This window comes from Balaenoptera acutorostrata, chromosome 4, assembly GCF_949987535.1.
Source record: "Balaenoptera acutorostrata chromosome 4, mBalAcu1.1, whole genome shotgun sequence".
NCBI classification, from domain to species: domain Eukaryota; kingdom Metazoa; phylum Chordata; class Mammalia; order Artiodactyla; family Balaenopteridae; genus Balaenoptera; species Balaenoptera acutorostrata.
Genome location: NC_080067.1, coordinates 144,042,467 through 144,064,134, shown reverse-complemented (window position 1 = coordinate 144,064,134; position 21,668 = coordinate 144,042,467). Strand labels below are relative to the sequence as shown.

At 37.2% G+C, this 21,668-nt stretch overlaps 1 protein-coding gene across 4 annotated transcripts in view; it reads right to left on the bottom strand.

Annotated features, from left to right (window-relative positions):
• The window catches only part of DYRK1A (dual specificity tyrosine phosphorylation regulated kinase 1A), a 144,701-nt gene that overhangs the window by 80,412 nt on the left and 42,621 nt on the right, over positions 1-21,668 (bottom strand). For 2 of the 4 annotated variants that reach the window (XM_057545387.1, XM_057545386.1), the window contains one exon: positions 14,118-14,203. The exons of 1 other annotated variant lie outside the window; for it this stretch is intronic. In XM_057545387.1, the coding sequence (XP_057401370.1) occupies positions 14,118-14,127 (10 nt within the window). In that variant the 5' untranslated portion in view covers positions 14,128-14,203. Of the gene's footprint in view, positions 1-11,803; positions 11,930-14,117; positions 14,204-21,668 lie in introns of those variants that run through there. One more of the 4 variants, XM_057545389.1, reaches the window with a different exon arrangement.

The window sequence follows — 21,668 nt, the reverse complement described above, 5'->3', positions numbered from 1 at the left end:
AAAGGCATTTTACCACTAAGGAGTGAGAATGAGGAAAAGGAAAACTGATATTTCATTTTTTACTTCCAGAATTGATTCAGGTTTATTAATATATGCCCATAAATTTAGTAATTAATGAGTAATTAATGCTTAATATAGAAGCAAAGTACAAATATGATTTTAACATGTCAGTTAAGCATGGGCTAAAAAATACTACTACTAGTAGGGGAAAAAAAGGTTGGTTGTAACCAGGAGGTTATAGAAAAGGCAAGCATTCAACAAATTTTTTTTAGCTTTTATAACTTTATACAAAGCAGACCTAGGTTTCTATTAACAAGATAAATATTTACATTTTCAAGTGTCTGCTTTTTGAGTACTTGATCCCATGTATATTTTGTGGACAGTGTGTAAAAATGGAAGTAAACTTATTTGTGCGTCTCTCTAATCTCTAACATAGATCCATTTAATAATATGGACCTCTACACTTTTTGATAAGACTAGCGTTTAAAGGACACCCCAGGCCTCAACCAAACTAAACAGGGACCAGTAAATAGTAGCCTGATGTCAAACGAAAAGGGAGAAAAAGCACTTAGAAGTGCAATCTTAAATTACACCTTTGGAGTAGCTGATCTACATTGTCAAAACCTTTAGCACTAACTTTTTTTTTTTTTTTTAATTTATGACTGTGTTGAGTCTTTGTTTCTGTGCGAGGGCTTTCTCTAGTTGCGGCAAGTGGGGACCACTCTTCATCGCGGTGCGCGGGCCTCTCACTATCGCGGCCTCTCTTGTTGCGGAGCACAGGCTCCAGACGCGCAGGCTCAGTAATTGTGGCTCACGGGCCCAGTTGCTCCGCGGCATGTGGGATCTTCCCAGACCAGGGCTCGAACCAGTGTCCCCTGCATTGGCAGGCAGATTCTCAACCACTGCGCCACCAGGGAAGCCCGCACTAACTTTTTACATCAGCTTTTTTAGTTTGGGTTTTCCTTTTAAAGGATCTTACTGCTCAAAATAAACCAAAATTTATTCAAAAAGCCTTTTAAATAATGGCCAAGTCTATCCATTTTCTAAAACTACAAAAACCAAACTCCATCAAATTATTCCTACACTCAAAACAAATATTTCATTTCACTTGAATCTACAATTCAAATCCCTGTCGATAATATACATTCTTCACCACTCATATTTGCTTGTTTAAGAACACATGTTCCTTTTTTTTTTTTTTTCAAACATCTTTATTGAAGTATAATTGCCTTACAATAGTGTGTTAGCATCTGCTTTATAACAAAGTGAATCTGTTATACATATACAATATGTTCCCATTTCTCTTCCCTCTTGCATCTCCCTCCCTCCCACCCTCCCCATCCCACCCCTCTAGGTGGTCACAAAGCACCGAGCTGATCTCCCTGTGCTATGCGGCTGCTTCCCACTAGCTATCTATTTTACATTTGGTAGTGTATATATGTCCATGACACTCTCTTACCCTGTCACATCTCACCCCACCCCCTCCCCATATCCTCAAGTCCATTCTCTAGTAGGTCTGTGTCTTTATTCCCGTCTTGCCACTAGGTTCTTCATGGCCTTTTTTTTTTTTTTCCCTTAGATTCCATATATATGTGTTAGCATACTGTATTTGTTTTTCTCTTTCTGACTTACTTCACTCTGTATGACAGACTCTAACTCCATCCACCTCATTACAAATACCTCCATTTCATTTCTTTTTATGGCTGAGTAATATTCCATTGTATATATGTGCCACATCTTCTTTATCCATTCATCTGTCGATGGACATTTAGGTTGCTTCCATGTCCTGGCTATTGTAAATAGAGCTGCAATGAACATTTTGGTACATGACTCTTTTTGACCTATGGTTTTCTCAGGGTATATGCCCAGTAGTGGGATTGCTGGGTCGTATGGTAGTTCTATTTGTAGTTTTTTAAGGAACCTCCATACTGTTCTCCATAGTGGCTGTATCAATTTACATTCCCACCAACAGTGCAAGAGTGTTCCCTTTCCTCCACACCCTCTCCAGCATTTATTGTTTCTAGATTTTTTGATGATGGCCATTCTGACCGGTGTGAGATGATATCTCATTGTAGTTTTGATTTGCATTTCTCTAATGATTAATGATGTTGAGCATTCTTTCATGTGTCTGTAGGCCATCTGTATATCTTCTTTGGAGAAATGTCTATTTAGATCTTCTGCCCATTTTTGGATTGGGTTGTTTGTTTTTTTGTTATTGAGCTGCATGAGCTGCTTGTAAATCTTGGAGATTAATCCTTTGTCAGTTGCTTCATTTGCAAATATTTTCTCCCTTTCTGAGGGTTGTCTTTTGGTCTTGTTTATGGTTTCCTTTGCTGTGCAAAAGCTTTTCAGTTTCATTAGGTCCCATTTGTTTATTTGTGTTCTTATTTCCATTTCTCTGGGAGCTGGGTCACAAAGAATCTTGCTGTGATGTATGTCATAGAGTGTTCTGCCTATGTTTTCCTCTAAGAGTTTGATAGTGTCTGCCCTTACACTTAGGTCTTTAATCCATTTTGAGTTTATTTTTGTGCATGGTGTCAGGGAGTGTTCTAATTTCATACTTTTACATGTTCCTGTCCAATTTTCCCAGCACCACTTATTGAAGAGGCTGTCTTTTCTCCACTGTATATGCTTGCCTCCTTTATCAAAGATAAGTTGACCATATGTGTGTGGGTTTATCTCTGGGCTTTCTATCCTGTTCCATTGATCTATATTTCTGTTTTTGTGCCAATACCAAACTGTCTTGATTACTGAAGCTTTGTAATATAGTCTGAAGTCAGGGAGCCTGATTCCCCCAGCTCCATTTTTCGTTCTCAAGATTGCTTTGGCTATTCGGGGTCTTTTGTGTTTCCATACAAATTGTGAAATTTTTTGTTCTAGTTCTGTGAAAAATGCCAGTGGTAGTTTGATAGGGATTGCATTGAATCTGTAGATTGCTTTGGGTAGTAGAGACATTTTCACAATGTTGATTCTTCCAATCCAGGAACATGGTATATCTCTCCATCTATTTGTATCATCTTTAATTTCTTTCATCAGTGTCTTATAATTTTCTGCATACAGGTCTTTTGTCTCCTTAGGTAGGTTTATTCCTAGATATTTTATTCTTTTTGTTGCAATGGTAAATGGGAGTGTTTTCTTAATTTCACTTTCAGATTTTTCGTCATTAGTGTATAGAAATGCAAGAGATTTCTGTGCATTAATTTTGTATCCTGCTACTTTACCAAATTCATTGATTAGCTCTAGGAGTTTTCTGGTAGCATCTTTAGGATTCTCTATGTATAGTATCATGTCATCTGCAAATAGTGACAGCTTTACTTCTTCTTTTCCGATTTGGATTCCTTTTATTTCTTTGTCTTCTCTGATTGCTGTGGCTAGGACTTCCAGAACTATGTTGAATAATAGTGGTAAGAGTGGGCAACCTTGTCTTGTTCCTGATCTTAGTGGAAATGGTTTCAGTTTTTCACCATTGAGGACAATGTTGGCTGTGGGTTTGTCATATATGGCCTTTATTATGTTGAGGAAAGTTCCCTCTATGCCTACTTTCTGCAGGGCTTTTATCATAAATGGGTGTTGAATTTTGTCAAAAGCTTTCTCTGCATCTATTGAGATGATCATATGGTTTTTCTCCTTCAATTTGTTAATATGGTGTATCACATTGATTGATTTGCGTATATTGAAGAATCCTTGCATTCCTGGGATAAACCCCACTTGATCATGGTGTATGATCCTTTTAATGTGCTGTTGGATTCTGTTTGCTAGTATTTTGTTGAGGATCACATGTTCCTTTTTAAAGCAGTAATTACTTCCACAGACTTTCTAGAAAAGCTAATACAGATAAGCTTATTGTATCTTATCAAAACCAAAGAGTAAATTATTTATGAAGCCCTTGGGAATCCCTGTAAAAGAGGATATACAATACACAAAATAAAAGGTCACCACCACCAACAGATTGTTAATGGGTTTATTCTCATTTGTTCAACAAATATTTGAGAATCGATTATGTTCCAGGCATTGACCTAGTCCCTCCATACAAAAACTTAGAGCTCCTGTATAAAATAATACTATGAATTAAATTAAAACACAAATATAAACTGCAAAATTATGACAAGTAACAAAGCAGGAATATACTGCTTACGAGTTGGGAGTCAAGCTCCTGGGTCTGCATCCAAGCTCCATCCCTGACTAGCTGTGTGACCTGGGGCAGGCTACCTAACTTCTGGCTGGGTTAATCATCATACCTATCTGAGAGTTATCATCAAGAAAAAATGAGTTAATAAATGTAAATCGTTTAGAATGGTTCCTGGCATATCATCAGAGTCAGTGAGGAACTCTTAGAAAATGAATTTTAAAAAAAATACTCGAGCAATATCAGCAAAAAATATTAAAAGGAAATTCACAGAACATATACAAACATATTCAATCTCACTATATTCAAATAAATGCAAATTAAAATACTAAGTTACATTTTGTCTATTAAATTGGCAAATATTTTTAAATACTCAGGATTCTAGAATGTGGTAAAATTCTGCTGTGTAGCTGGGAAAAGCATAAACTGTTCGTTAAAAGGGCATTTGAAAATATGTATCTTAAAAATGAACATATCCTTGGGGCTTCCCTGGTGGTGCAGTGGTTAAGAATCCGCCTGCCGATGCAGGGGACATGGGTTTGAGCCCTGGTCTGGGAAGATCCCACATGCCATGGGATGTTTCCCTCGGATGTAAGCCCTTGTGCCACAACTACTGAGCCTGCGCTCTAGAGCCGGTGAGCCACAACTACTGAGCCTGCGTGCTGCAACTACTGAAGCCCGCATGCCTAGAGCCCGTGCTCCACAACAAGAGAAGCCACCGCAATGAGAAGCCCACGCACCGCAACGACGAGCAGCCTCTGCTCGCCGCAACTAGAGAAAGCCCGCGCGCAGCAATGAACACCCAACACAGCCAAAAATAAACAAAATTTTTTTTGAAAAGTTCATATCCTTTAACTCAATAAATGCAAGTTCTAGGAACTGGACCTAAGGCAATAAATCAAACATGAACACAAGGACTACCACAGTTTAACATTCACTTAAACATTATTATGAACTAATTAGCAACAATGGGGAATAGTTAACTGATTTGTAAAATACTACTCATTAAAAATGATGCTATAAAAGAATATTGATGGAGAAATGTTTAAATTTTAGAAGACTAGAAAAAGTAAAATGTGACCCCATTTTGTTTCTTCAATACTGTTTGAAGGAGCCACATGCACATAAGGTATAACAGGCAAAAATATATAAACTAAAAAAATACAGTGATATTCTGATTATTTGGATTACTGCTGATTTTTATTTTCTTCTTTACAGAAGTTCTATTTGAACTTGAATTATTTTTAATTATAAATATACAAACTTGGGCTTCCCTGGTAGCGCAGTAGTTAAGAATCTGCCTGCCAATGCAGGGGACACAGGTTCGAGCCCCGGTCCAGGAAGGTCCCACGTGCCACAGAGCAACTAAGCCCTCGTGCCACAACTACTGAAGCCGGCGCGCCTAGAGCCCGTGCTCCGCAACAAGAGAAGCCACCGCAATGAGAAGCCCACGCACCAAAACGAAGAGTGGCCCCTGCTTGCCGCAACCAGAGAAAAGCCCGCGCGCAGTAACAAAGACCCAATGCAGCCAAAAATTAATTAATTAATTAATTAAATATACACACACACACACACACACACACACACACAAACTGGACTGTTGTGGTAATAGCTGCACAACTGTACAAATTCACTCAAAACTCAAACTTACTCCTAAGATGAATTTTATGATATGTAATTTGTGTCAGAGAATACTTACACACACAAATACACACATACTTTACTTCTATAAAAGGTGAGGGATAGGAAAAAAGTCCTTGCCCTCAAAGAGAGAAAAAAATTACATTTTGTGTTTTATTAAATGGGGAAGAGGGAAAAACTAAAGTATTTCAGATCTCTTTCGACAATAAATTTTCGTTGTAACAAAATCTTTTTCTACTAGATTCATGTAAAAATGGATGTTAGATAATCATGTCAAGTATATCACTATGAAAAAACAAAATGTTATTAGCTTTTCAGGTAACTTGGTTCCCAGAAAAAACCCTTTACCCCTATTACATTTTTTTCCTATCTACCCTGCTCCTGCAAATAAATCCTTTCTGAATAATTCCAATAAGTAGGAAAAAGAATCAGCATTAATTCCAATGCCTAATAAATAAAACAGTCCTTCAACACAAATTTTAAATTATGTAAATGAGATGAATTTGAATTAACTGTAAGTCTGATAAAATTTGAGACATTAAATATGTAATTTGAGAAGACAGGCCAAATTCTCAAATAAAGAGGAAATGTAAGAAAATGCAAACCCTAAATATTCATAAATAGTATGGTAATAAAAATTGAGAGGGGAGAGAATAATAATAATTAAAATAGAGCACATCTATCAGGCATGTGCTATGTATGTGCTCAGCACTACATTGTGAGGTTTTATTACCATTATTATGCCTCCTATTCCCCATATGAAGAAAGTGAGATTTGGAACTATGTATTTTGTTCTCATGGTTACCCAAATCCCTTCTATTTTCCTTTCTTTTCACTATGTGTCTAGGGGTGAAGGAGTATGACCTACTGTTTCCCCTACTTAGAATACCACTGAAACTTAATTAGTAACTTTTCCCCTCTCCCTTCCCTCTTCTCCAATTTGAAGTAATATTCTTTTATTTCCCATTGGTAACAATGAAGCAATCAGAAACTTTATTCTACCTTTTTTGTTGTTGTTTGTACTGTATCTTCATTGCAGAGAATCTAGCCATTACATATTACACTCACTCATAAGCATCCTCTAAGTTCCACAAGTACCTATTTAAAGCTCCCCTTATATCAATGTCCCTGCAATCTCTCTGGTTGCCAAAGTTTAGTCTCTGGTAGATTCCTTAAGAAGTGCTCAAAGAAAGAACAGCCTCCAAATTCATACTCATGTTCATAATATTTTCTCTGCTGTCTTTATACTTCAGTCAATTTAGCTAGATATAAAACTCGTGGCTCTTATCTCCTTTCCTTGTGAATATGAGATGTTACTCCATTGCTTCCAGAATAAAGCATTGCTATCAAAATCAGATAATCTAATATTCTTCCTTTAAAAACTTGAGTCTTTACCTAGATACCCCGAAGAATTTTCTTTAAAGTCCAATAATGTTTAAAGAATATGTCTACATGTTGGTCGTTTCTGTATCGATTTATCCAAGTATACAACATACCCTTTTCAAATGTAGTGGCAACGGTTTTTTTTTTTAATTTCAGGAAATTTACTTGAGTTATTATTATTAGAATTTATTAAGTTTCATTGCTTTGGTTCCTCGTCAGAGACTCTTATTATTTGTGTGTTGAAACTTCTTTGCCTCTCTAGTAAATGTCACTTTCTCTAGAATGCTTCTTTATTTTTCTTTAATTCTTTTTTGTCAACATTTTTTTTCTCCTATTTATCTTCTGTTTCTCCGAAGAAATTTTCTACTGTTTTTTCACTCTTGTGTACCTTCTAGTTTAGACTTCACTTTTTAAATGATTTTTTCTTTTATTTCTCTTTCCTTAGTTATCACCACATTTCTAAGATTTCCTTATTCAGATTTATGTTGCTCTTCCATATTTGTACCATTTCCTAAATTTCTGAGTTCATTTAGAAACATTAGATTATATTTTTCATTTGTTTCATTAACATTTCTTTCTAGTAGTATGCTTTCACTGTCTGCAGAAATATTATTCTCTCCTTATTCCTTTCTTCTTACAAAAGCTCTGTGGGGAATTTGACTGTGATCCTAGTCAGTTGCTCTATTTCATGTAAAATAAAAAACTTTTAGGAAACTGGAGTAGCTTTTCCGGTTTCAATAAGAGTCCTCTTCTGTTTTCATGAAGAGGAAATGAAGGACACTGAAATATAGTTTCATGAATGAGGTCTCCCGTACTTTCACCTTCCCCCTACTTTATATGTCCTTTTTTCCCTTTTCCCCACTGTCTTCATCCTCCTTAATTTGGATTCTATTACCAGCAGCGTCTCCTTAGTGCAGGACTTTGACCAGGAAGGGAACTTCAACTGGTAAGTTTTGAAAATTCACAGGTACCAGATGGATCTAACCCACAGAATTCACTGTGGGCCCCTGGTATCCTGAGAACTCAAACACATCTCTTAATTTTAGCTTCTGTTCTCCAACTTGCTTGCCACACTTTCCAGGGACTTTTTGTTAGCTAGCCTGGGGTTCTCCTGTTCTCAGGTCCATCAGATTCCTGCTGCTCCCTTCTGCATCTTTCTGTACAAATGCTGACACCATGCAGGTCTTGTAGTTATTGGAGACTTGTCCCCACCTACTTCTATTAGGGTTTGTAGTGATACTGTTCACCTAGTCTTACAGAAAGTGTCCGTGAATTTTTGGTTTTGTTGTGCTGGTTACTCTGTTTTTAGGGAAAACTGTGAAGATTCAAACAACTATGCCCTGCTGTCATCTTCCCAGAACTCAAACATTGTTTTGGAGGTACATTTAGTAAGTCCCTAAAATCTAAAATAATGAATATGAATCTATTTGCTTTTGCCTAGGTCTTGAATAAAGGCACTAGGGTCTAAGAAATTCAACTTTACAACATGGCTAACCTCAGGTTTCCCATCATCTTCTCTATAAATATCGTTATGTTCTCTTATGAGATACATATATGATGTAATCATTATTAATTGCTTTCAATCAGAAATCAGAAACTTAATAAAAATATGAAACATAAAAGGATAAGGAAATGGAAAATAATCAGAACTCTTAAAACCATTTGAAGAAATTTATTAAAGTAGACATTCAGAGTAAGATATTTTTAGGCATTAGTAGCATGACAAAACGTGGTTTTTTTTCTAAGTGTTCGTTGAGCACTTTCTATGTCACAGGAACCCTGCGAGACACACACAGGAAACACAAACAGGATAAGCCACGGTCCTCTAACTTTGAGAATCAGACTAGCTGGGACCAAAAACTGGTAAGCAAACATGTGCAAATGCCATAAAAGCATTAAATACAACCATTTGCTAGAAAGAATCCTGGGAGGAGAATATTTACTCAACTATATTAGTTTTGTCACTTTATACATTTCTGAAGCAATTGAACTTTTTCCTCCACTGAGTACACACTATCACTTTTATATTTTCTAAAACAGAAGATTCTTCTTTTTGCCAGCTGAATTAGAAACTTGTTTTTAATTATAATACTCAATGCTCACAAATGTATATTAAAAGACCAACATTCATCTAATACTAGTGAGTATAAACTGGTACATATTACCAAACACCCTTCTGAAAGGCTGTATGAAGGGCCTTAAAATTTTCCAAGCCCTATGACCTAATACTTACGCTCCTAGGAATAAATTACAAGGAAATAATTTAACATACAACCAAACACTCATGCACAGATGTCAGTACTTTAAAATAAAGTGAAAAGGAAAAGTTTAAAAAAAAAAAAAAAAGAAAATGTCTAATAAGAGAGAAACCTAACTTAACTAGGAAATGAGCATACAAAGAAATGGTTTCAACTCTGCATACTTTAAAATAAATTTCTAAAATAATTCACCTGCAAAAAGTTATAGTTCTGAATACTCTGAATTTGCTCCAAGTTCAAAGGAACAGCAGATCACTATAGTTAGTAAGTTTTTGATGACATAAGGAAATGTTCACAATATAATGCTAGGCAATAAAAGAGAAAATATAAACAATATAAAAATAGATTCTACCCAAGCACACCAACCTGAACAGATATTCAGATGATCTTAATTAATCAAAAATGGCATTGCAAACAAAATACTAGAAGGGAAAGTGCCATAGTGCAATGTGCAGTAGAACTCTGGGTATGTTTCCTTCCACTTACCTATATTCTTATAAATTTCCAAATTTTTTCACTGATGCTGTATTACTTGGTAAATACAAGTATTTACCAATTTTTTCTTGGGAGAAAAAATTAAAATCTGAGAGCAAAAATAAATCCACTAGATTTACCATTCACCAAAACCCATCAATTCATTGAATTATTAAGCACAAAATCAGACCGCTCAGGGTTAAGAAATGAATGACAGCTAAAGGAGGGAAAACACTTAACAGAAAAAGACCAGATACGCAGGACCACATGAAGACAAGTCCAAAAGGAGGAAAATGGGCAATACACTCCCAAATATCAAAATGTACATACCCTTTTATTTCCCCCAGTGCACCCTGTATATGAATGGAATTACAGAAGTTGGTTTTATTTAAATGTACAGATCTGATTTCTAATTGTTCTGTAATAGTATGCCATACTCCTGTGACCACTGAGGTATACAAACTTTGCCCTACAAAACTCACATTTTAATCTAAAATTAAAACTCTGCCACATCAAATGGTTTTAAGCACTTAAATTCATAGAAGTATGGCAGACAATATGAACCAATGGCAGAATTTAAAATAAATTTCCGGGACTTCCCTGGTGGCGCAGTTGTTAAGAATCCGCCTGCCAATGCAGGGCACATGGGTTCGAGCCCTGGTCCGGGAAGATACCACATGCTGCGGAGCAACTAAGCCCACAACTACTGAGACTGCACTCTACAGCTCACGAGCCACAGCTACTGAGCCCACGTGCCACAACTGCTGAAGCCCACGCACCTAGAGTCCGTGCTCTGCAACAAGAGAAGCCACCGCAATGAGAAGCCCACACGCTGCAACAAAGAGTAGCCCCCGCTGGCCGCAACTAGAGAAACCCCGCGCGCAGCAACAAAAACCCAACGCAGCCAAAAATAAATAAATAAAATTAATTTATATTAAAAAAAAGAATTGATTTTCAAAATAAATAAATTTCCAATGTTATTCATCCTCAAAGAGTTACAGTTCTGTATGTTCTAGAACTATTTCAAGTTTTAAAATGACTAGCCTATCACTATTGTTAAAAAACAATTTCAGTTGTTAAAGAAGCCCAACAAAAAAAGAACAGTATCAACTGCTGTATCCAACAGCTTTTCCCATTAATGTTCCCTTGGATGTTAACAGGTATAAACAAGAAATAAAAGGAAGGTGAGGTCCTTTTATCAAATAAACTGGAAAAATGCAAACGCCTTTATGTTAATGTCCACAGTGATCTCTGAGGCAGTGCATTTTCCAAATTTAATCTCCTAAGTGATTTCTACATTCTAAATAAACAGAATTTGGTTATCGCTTAATTTAAAGCGGTAAAATGTAGCTCCTAGGTTCCCAAGATGACAGTGTGCTTGGGTAGAATGGTGTCACTCATCGCTAACAGGGGTAAACAGGAGAGGAGGGAGTGTGTGCAGGAGAGACATCTAGGAGGCAGTTACATGAGTCTGGAGCTCAGAAGAGAAGAGTGGGACACAAAGGTAGATTTTGACAACATCGGCATGAAGGTATCAGGTGAAGCCATTACTGCAAATGTTATTAACCAGAGAGTGCTTTCTGTTTTTACTCTAGATGGCTTGAATTCAACAGATAAGTGTTCAAAATTTATCATAAACATCCACTGCAAAATTTGTTATGTACCTGCCCCCTCTTCCAATTGAAATGTGCTCCTATGTGCTCCTTGATTCTAAGTACAGGGATCCTTATGAGCAGAACACTATTACAGTACCTGGTACAAAGCAAATGTCAGCCAAATAAAATGTTTGGTCATAAATGATTTTTTTCCAACAATCAAAAAATAATCTAATTTTACCTAATTTACATTCTAACTATATTTTAAAATATGCAAAAATACCCTCAGATTAAGTAAGTACAGGAACACCTATATACACACGTACCAGAGATATATTGAAGTTTAACTTTGGCTTGCTGTTCAGTAAAAATCGATTATTAAGCTGTGGCTTTTGAAAGACAGTCAGTCAAAGCATACTTCAATGTCCTTTCTAGCATCCCTGAACCTGCACCTAAAATGAAATGGTATGAGAGAGTAAGGTATCATCACAGCTAACCAACATAAAGTCAGGACCATGAATGCCTGGGGAAACAATATTCACTTTCAAGTAGGCAAAAGCATTCTAGAAATAACTTTCAATGAAAAAGCTCCTTACAAGCTTTTATGTGTTAAAATTCTATCCGTTGAAGAATAAATGTGTGCATAGTAAAACCAGAGCAAACTTCATTAATTAATGATGATTGTGAAAGCTGTTAATTTTACATTCAAAAACAATTATTAACTTTCAAACTGTTGAAAGGGAAATACTCCAACAGCTAATATGTATATTAGAGAGAGTCAGATCTTTCTTCTTGAGTTTTTTCCTTTATAAGCCAGTAAATGTTGGTAATTTTTAAAGACTACGAGGCTGAGTAAGAGACTAGGTTATATCATAAATCTAGTATTTGTAATTTTTTTGTGTGTTCTAGCATTCATAAAATTAACTAGATAACCTTTATAAACTGGATTTACTCTTTAGATATTTCATTTCATCCATAAGCCTTTCAAGAAAAAGAGTTATTTAGAAACTCTTCATATCTTGTGAAGGTAAACTAGAAATAAAGTAGCAACTTTGCCACCTCAAAATTTCTTAAGGGAACATCTCCAAAATCATTAATATTCATGGTTAAATCTATGAGATGCCCCCAAAATACTCTGTCCCTCTACTGACCTCCAGTGAGAGTGGGCATCTACCTGGTAGAGCCCATGTGCAGCATGTGCCCACGGAGCAATCCGGGAGCTGACGGTGCTGAGCAACTGTTCCTGCACCAAAAGGTCAAACTTATAAAATCTGACAACAAAATTTTCATAGAATTCTATAATTTTTTCTGTAAATATTCCTATTTACTCCTCTATGACACTGACATTCAGCCTCAGCGTCATCTTGCTTTTGTCAGCCACTCAGCCAGAATGTGTACATGGTGTACCTCTAATATGTACAGGCAAATATACATGTGCACCCCGGAGAGACAGATTACAGAGATAATTACTCAAACACCTTTTACGCAAAAAAGAATTATCATCAGATTCTTTGAGTCCCTCATGAATGTAAAACATGATTTGATCTATCATTAAATTTAATATATATTCAAGCACATTTCTTCATACAAAATGACACACCTGAGACATTATTTTTTTAAATCCCAAGCTGAAGTCAAAAAATGGTAATTTTTTCTTTTTAGAAAACAAAGATCACCTAAATAAAAAGCAATCACAAAAACCTTAACACCTTCACCAATAATGTAATTAAGCATCTATCCAAGATTTATGTGGTTACTTCTTTTCCAGTTAAAGATCACACTTTCAGTTTATAAATCAAATAAAACTATCTCTGACCAGGTCTGCAAATATAAGCCACTTGGTTCAACAAAATACCTCCTCATCGGCCTGATTTAAGAACATTCAAGTTTAAAAGTTAGTAACACTTCATCCATTAGCTACACTACATTTTCAAGAGCTCAAACACAGCCACAGATGGAACAGCCTCCATTTTTCCGTGTATAAGTTAAGATCACCTCAATTAATTATAAAGCAATCAAAAATATTCTTTCAAAAATGCCTTCTATACTGCTTCTCCTGTATAAATACAAATGACAAAAGGAGAAAAGGGAAGGAGAAAAGGAAGAAAGAAAGGAGAAAGAGAGGAATGAAGGAAGGGATGGAGAGGCAGGAAAGAAAAAACAAAACCCCAGACCATATTTTTTAAGGAATCATACATATGGGTATAATATCCTTAACTGAATTGTCAGAGACTTAAGACACACTACTAACATCTACTCCCTATGCCTTTAAAAGATTTGCTCTCTTCTAACAGGGATCTGGGGGAACATGCATTCAACCATAAAGGTGAATATTTTATTTATTTTTAACAGAAATACTTCAATTCTCGCCAAAGTATTAGCCAACACCCCTTTTGAAAAGATCAAGTACTAGCAATCACTATGCTGTATTTGTATTAATACCACTATCTGTCACTGATTATCAAACTGATTCCCAAAGTCAAGTTTAATAAATATTCCAACTATCTTTGCATTTATTGATCAAAATAATCCTCCCCACTAATGCTGTTTATCAGAAAGCGCCCGCATTCAAAATATACCACCAGTTCCCACATTCTCTCAGACAGCCACAGTTTTACTGTATTTCAAAACTTGAGTCACCTGTATGCATCGTCTTCTTTCAAGTCTCATATCATCCTGATGGGGTGGGGGAAGGGAGGGAAGAGTCCAGCAGCAAAACTATAACACTGTGTGAAGAAAAACAGATTATGATAAGAGATAAGGATGCAAGACAATTACCCCTAATTGAGGAACATCTAATGTAAATACAATCCCCAAAACACAGAAATAAAATTACTGCAAATTCATTTCCTCACATTTATTTAAGCTTACTTGAAAATAATTTTCATTAATGAAAATCAATTATATATAAAATACTTAATTGTCAGGGAGAAAAACAGTTTTAAAATCTGACTACTACCAACAAAAATTTCACACGTTTCTAGGGATGAAATAAACTGTCAATATTACACTATTCTATGTAATTTTATCCGAATAAAAAAAATCTACATTTTGTAATCTACATCAATTCACAAATCAGTAAATGTGAATTCACTTTTCACCGTGGCTTACTATCAGAGATAATGAAAGTTACTTTATAGGAACGATCACATGTCAATCTACCAATGTTACTGGTAAATTAAGTTCGGAGACACTGCTTACCAACTGTTCCCCTAAGCCCACAAGCCCTCTTTTGCTCTCCGAGTGGCTTCTTGTACTTATTGTAATTCTTTCACTTTACTTCCTACTTATTACTTCCACTGCTATTTTATGATTGGCCAGCAAATTCCATGACTGATGGGAAAGCAAAAGCAACCTTGTAGCTACTGTCAACTGAGAGCACTGACGACAGACAAGACAAAGACAAGCACAGGCTGAAACCTAACTTATAAATGAGTTTGGTCTAAAAATCTATTTTTCAAATTGATGCTGTGGAACTAAGTATTATTCCTAATGAAACAATGTTGCTTATGTTGGCCAAGTTCCCAGACTAGCCAAAAGACATCTATTGAACCCAAAAGATATTACACCAGCCATGGGCACTAGGGACCCTGCAGAAGAAACATAACCAATTCTAGATCCTCTCTTTAACCGGACAAATTCTGAAGTAGGTTGTTTTCCTTTGTTAGCACTCTCTCAACTCCTGATGCCTGTAATTCCCTAAATTTTACATTATGACATTCCAATCATCCTGCTAATAACAATGCTCTCCCCTAAGTATGTTCCTAAATTACCACCCAAAGCTCCTATTGCCTCAGTGTAGTTCATTTCAGGTATGTGATAGGAAGAAATCAACAGGACTGAAATAATTCACTTTAATATTTGCAGTTTTCAACAAGGATGCTAGCTAGTTAGCCCAAATAAACCCCTAAATGGTAGAATTCTAACAGTGTTGCAAAATAATGTTAAAAACTACTGAGGTAGTTTGAGGAAAAACATTTTTATCCAAGTGGGTCATAATATGGATTTGACTCTATATTTATTGCCACCAAATATTTCTGCTTTTCACTTATTTCTGCTTCTACTTACTTTTGAACCCCAGAAGTTCTTTAAAAGCTCAAATTCTGTACTCCAAATAGGAGCAACTGAAAGAGCAGCTCAGGGAAGGGGTTTACATGTATGAATTACTTGTAAATTAGGAACTACCTGTGTCTGAAATCATTCCCTGGATTCCAGATTCCATTCCTGAAGAACCACTTTTCCAGCTTAGATGCTGCTGTGGTATCAAGGAAAACCCTAGGCATGTGACCAATTAGTACCCAACTTGGGGGAAAGGGGATATGGACAGATAAATGGATGAACATTTAAAGTAGTGCATCAAAATAGTTTTATTTGCAAAAATAATATTTGAATCATCAAGATTCAAGATTTTTACTTCAAAGACATAGTTTTCTAATAATTTTCCCCTCATAAACGGTAAGTCTTTACAATTCTAGCATAAACTATGGTAAAGGAAAATGTGAATTTTTAAATCTCTTGCCATGAACTGCACATTTTCAAATCCTTCAGGCTCCTGACATTATATTCTTCACCTGTAAAATGTCACAATGCTACCTATACCCTGCCAACTTCAGTGGTTTCAATAGGAAAAGATGAGTGGGCCAGTGGCACAATGGATAATGCACCTGACTCTGGATTATCAAAATGGTCTCACCCTAAAACTGACATCTTTTAGAAAAAAAATCAACCATTTAATCACACTCATTTGAAAAGCAGCCTTTAGCAAAGGGTAAAGAATTTCTGTAAGTTACAAAATCTGCTGCTGACATATGCAGCAACTAAACCATCATATACTGAGAAATGATAAACTCAAGTCTTGATCTTGGATTACTTTAAATAAAGATTCTAGTGATTATTCCAATATATCCTTCAGGCTGGTCACTTTTCAAAAAATAGATGTGAGTTTTAATGACAATAAGTAGGTAACAGCGAACAACAAATGTACTTGGCCAATTATATATACAGTTTTTTTTTTTTTTTTATAGCTACTTTACTTATTTATTTCTTTATTTTTGGCTGTGTTGGGTCTTCGGTTCGTGCGAGGGCTTTCTCTAGTTACGGCAAGTGGGGGCCACTCTTCATCGCGGTGCAGGGACCGCTCTTCATCGCGGTGCGCGGGCCTTTCACTATCGCAGCCCCTCCCGTTGCGGGGCACAGGCTCCAGACGCGCAGGCTCAGTAGTTGTGGCTCACGGGCCCAGCTGGTCCGCGGCATGTGGGATCTTCCCAGACCAGGGCTCGAACCCGCGTCCCCTGCATTAGCAGGCAGATTCTCAACCACTGCGCCACCAGGGAAGCCCTACTTGGCCAATTATAGATACAATTTTCTTTCTAAAGGAGCTTACAAATCCAGACAGTCACATTTTAATTTTTTCTGAGAAAATCCTACACTGAATTTTTTATCTTTTCCCCCACAAATGGAGCCGTTCACAAATTATGGAGCAAAATTAGATGCCAACGAAAAGCATCTACTATCCTTACCACAGGAACCTCCCATAGTCCTCAAAATCTTTTACAGTATGTTTTAGCTCACACTTTGCCCAAGGCAATACAAAGGTCTATGAACAATCTAGGAACCAAGCTTAAGTGGTTTTTGAAGCTAAACTTACAAACCAATTTTTAGTTGTCTGAAAATCACTGCATAAAATTAACCTACAGCACATCTGCAGGGATAACAGAATTTCAACAAGCTGAGTTTACGTGCATGGTATGCTCAGGAAGGTATCAGACTCGGTCTCTTTGTGTCTGTCTCTCTTTCTCAAGAGGGGTGGGGGAGATGAGAGGAGGGGAGAGAGGGTGGGAGGATATCGAGACACCTAATCAAAAGCACTGTCATGCTGAGATTTATAAAATTACTACAAATCTGAAAAAAACTAGAGTGGCAAAACTATGACTGAAATGAATGCATTAGCATGATATGGCAAATCCAGATTAACTAAAGAGTTAATAAACTAAATGGCAGGTACTGATGTATTCTCTAATGACACAATGTTTTGTACTGAGGCAAAACTAAAAACTGTACCTAGTTTTGTTTTGTTTTTTTAATAATTTCATTTATTTATTTTTGGCTGTGATGGGTCTTTGTTGCTGTGCGCGGGCTTTCTCTAGTTGCGGCGAGCGGGGGCTACTCTTCGTTGTGGTGCGCGGGCTTCTCGTTGCAGTGGCTTCTCTTGTTGCGGAGCCCGGGCTCTAGGCATGCGGGCTTCAGTAGTTGTAGCACGCGGGCTCAGTAGTTGTGGCTTGCAGGCTCAGTATTTGTGGCGCCCGGGCTTAGTTGCTCCGTGGCATGTGGGATCTTCCCGGACCTGCGCTGGAACCCATGTCCCCTGCATTGGCTGGCGGTTTCTTAACAACTGCGCTAACAGGGAAGCCCTGTATCTAGTTCCAAAATAACTAAAGTAGTAGGGAAGTATTATAAGCAGCCGGTGAAAACAATCAGTCTGATACAAGCTTCAGAAGATAGTATTTTATTTCTGGTAGGTACTATTTTATTTCTCAAGCTGGGTACAAGTATACAGTTGTTTTTTTATGACCTTTTAATTTTACGTGTTATATCAATATATACTCTCATATAGTCATATATTCACAATTTAAAAAAATTTAACCCACATGAAAAAATAAAATATAATGCACAATGAGATTTAAAAGGACAATTCCGATAGTTCAGAAGATGCCAATTAAGAATAAGCTACAAAAAAATAAAATAAAATGACAAGCTACAAAAATGAAAACAAAGTTGAGAGAGTGGCATGGACTTATATGTACTACCAAATGTAAAATAGATAGCTAGTGGGAAGCAGCCGCATAGTACAGGGAGGTCAGCTTCGTGCTTTGTGACCATCTAGAGGAGTGGGATAGGGAGCGTGTGGAAGGGAGACACAAGAGGGAGGAGATACGGGGATATATGCATATGTATAGCTGATTCACTTTGTTATAAAGCAGAAACTAACACACCATTGTAAAGCAATTATACTCCAATGAAGATGTTAAAAAAAAAAATGAAAATGAATTTTAAATACCTAAAATTTGATTCCATGGATCAAATTACAATGTGATTATCTTAAAATTATACTCTGTGACTAGCTTTCCTTATAAACTTCTGCTCACTTACACTAACAGAGCAAGGAAGTGATAGAAGAAAATGTCTTTTTTCCAAATAATAATTTTAGAAATAGATTTTCAAGAATTATAATAACCAAAGGAGTCATGGGGGAAATGTTTTGATACCTAACACACAAGGAAAATAAAAAATCTATAACTCTAATTCCCAATAAGATGATCAAATGGCATACACAGAAAAAAGTCCTTTCACTAACTGGGGGTTTCAAGAGAAATCCTAAAAACCAAGAACATTTATGATTTCCCCCAGGATCCCTAGGAAACCGTCACAGTCTTAAAAAAAAAAAAAAAGTAAAAAGTCAAAAAGCGTAAGATGATATCAAATCAAACTTATGAGTAAAACTGCAGGGAAAAAGACATTTGCTATACACCATCAGCTGAGACACTTCACAGACGTTGACACACACCCTACAAGTAGGCACTGTTATTTCATCAGTGGGGAAATCAAGGGTCAGAGAGATTAACCCGCCTGGCCTAAGGGCACAGCTTGAGAACTCTGGTCCCACACCAAAGTTCACTACTTTCCACCACTCCAAGATGCCTCTCATTAGGGATCACTGAAATGGTTATGAGAAAATTGCAAACCTGCAAGAATCTAGGTGACTTAGTCTGATTTTAGACTCACCACTCTTTTGCCTCAACCATACCAAACATAAAATAAAGCTCATAAGCAGTAAATTAATTTGTATAAAGTATTTCACTTTAGGGGAATGGAAAAGTAACTCTCCTGAAAAGTCAGTCTAGCAGAGAAATTCTGATTATAGCATGTAACAGTCTGTTATATATTCCTTTTACCAAAACAAAAAACAAAAAAATTAAGGAGACAAGCTGAAAAGAGTGTAAAAACCAATAGCAGATAAGTTATTTTTGCACTAAAGCCTCAGGCAAGATAAAAAGAACATGAAGGACTGAAAACCTGGGTCTTGGAATATATGACTCCAATGGCACGTTGCAAGTGGAAGTAGCTGATACATGGGTTTAAGGGGAAGAAGGATGTGATTTCTCATGAAACTGTACATAAAGAACTAACACAACCCTGAGTGAGCACCAGAGAAAAGGTTCAAGAAGACAGAGCTAAGTGGATTAAATAAATATTGCCCCAATTTTTGCTACCTCAAGCACCAAGTTACCTGGCCTCTCCAGGACTATATCTGGGCTAAACTGAGACAAAATTAGGCACTGAGTATTCATATATGGCAATAAATACAGGAAAACAGGAGGGAAATAACTCACAGGCATATTATCTGTTACAACGCATAACGCATTGACAAATATCTTTTTTAAGACTGGTGGGCAGAGACTGAAAAGTTTCTAGGAGTAAGCTATGACCAAAAAAAAGTACAGGTACCCTGCCACTAATTCAAAACATATAGGGACTTCCCTGGTGGCGCAGTGGTTAAGACTCCACCTGCCAATGCAGGGGACACGGGTTCGAGCCCTGGTCCGGGAAGATCCCACATGCCACGGAGCAACTAAGCCCGTGAGCCACAACTACTGAGCCTGCGCTCTAGAGCCCACGCACCTAGAGCCCGTGCTCCGCAACAAGAGAAGCCACCGCAATGAGAAGCCCGCGCGCCGCAATTAAGAGTAGCCCCCGCTCGCCATAACTAGAGAAAGCCCGCGCACAGCAATGAAGACCCAACACAACCAAGATAAATAAATAATTTATTTTTTAAAAAAACATATAAACTACCAGTGATACTTTATTTTGCTTGCCATCCTTTGTCTCCTTTAGTGAGTGTGAAAACAATGATTTTCACAGGTTTATTTCAACCTTCAAGTCTATCAACATATCTGCATGTATTCTCTTATACTCCAAGTTCCTCAAACATTAATATTCAGACCACAGCACTTTTCAGGAACCTAACTTCCACTACTGGAGAGTGACTACTACTATATAAAGTAGATACTAGGAAATATCCCTTATCATAAGCAGACCTAAGTTCCAGAAGGCTCATTTCTAAGATTTGGTTGAAAGGCAACATTAAGTACCCTCTTAGTTATATGTGGAATTAAGCAGACTGAAAACACCAACTTGCCTCTAGCCCACCTCTCTAAGGTTCAGGCCCACATTTTTGAGAGTCCAGTGAACTGAGCTTGATTTTGTTTCCCAGTTATTACTGCATATGAGGTATCTTATATTTAATGTACACATAAACATTTTCCTTTAATTCACTTAATTCCCATTACATAAGTTAAGTAGCACTATTACCCGTTTTACAGGTGAGGAAACTAAGACCCAGAGAAGTGAAGTCGCCCCAAGTCACACAGGACGAATTGTAGAGAGATAAGATTCAAATCCAACCAAACAGACTCCAAAGCCGCTGATCTCAGGCCCCACATTAAACTGAATTTGTCATTTCCCCACTCTTCTCTCTTGATCAAAAAAGAAGAGGAATGACCAGGCAGGACAGGAAGAAAATCCACTTCTCCTTCCTGTATTCTCAGTTTTGGTTAATGGGTAGGTTAATGGGTATCACCACACCTCAATCTCCCAAACTAAAACCCTAATCATCTAGGACCTCTTTCCTATTGCTTACCCCACATCCAATCCACACAAATTCTTGTGTTGAGAAATTCCCTGGCAGTCCAGTGGTCAGGACTTGGAGCTTTCGCTGCCAGGGCCCAGGTTCGATCCCTGGTTGGGGAACTAAGATCCCACAAGCTTCGAGGCGTGGCCAAAAATGAAAAAACAGAAAAGTGAGTTCTGTGAGCCATTCTAGGAAATGAATCAAACCTAAGGAGGAGGTCACAGGAACCTCCAGTTTGTAACCATTCAGATGCCCAGGTAACAACCTGGGCTTGTGCTTGGTGTCAGAAGTGGAGGGTCTTACAGGACTGAGCCCTTCACCAGGTAGATAGTGTGAGAATTGGGCTGAATTCTCAGACACCCTGCTGCCATCTGAGAACTGCTTGGTGTGAAAAAGCCCCTCCCCCGTGAAAAACATACACACACACACACACACACACACACACACCCTCACATGTTGGAACTGGGTACAGGAACCCTTCGTAAATAGGAATTAAAAGCAAA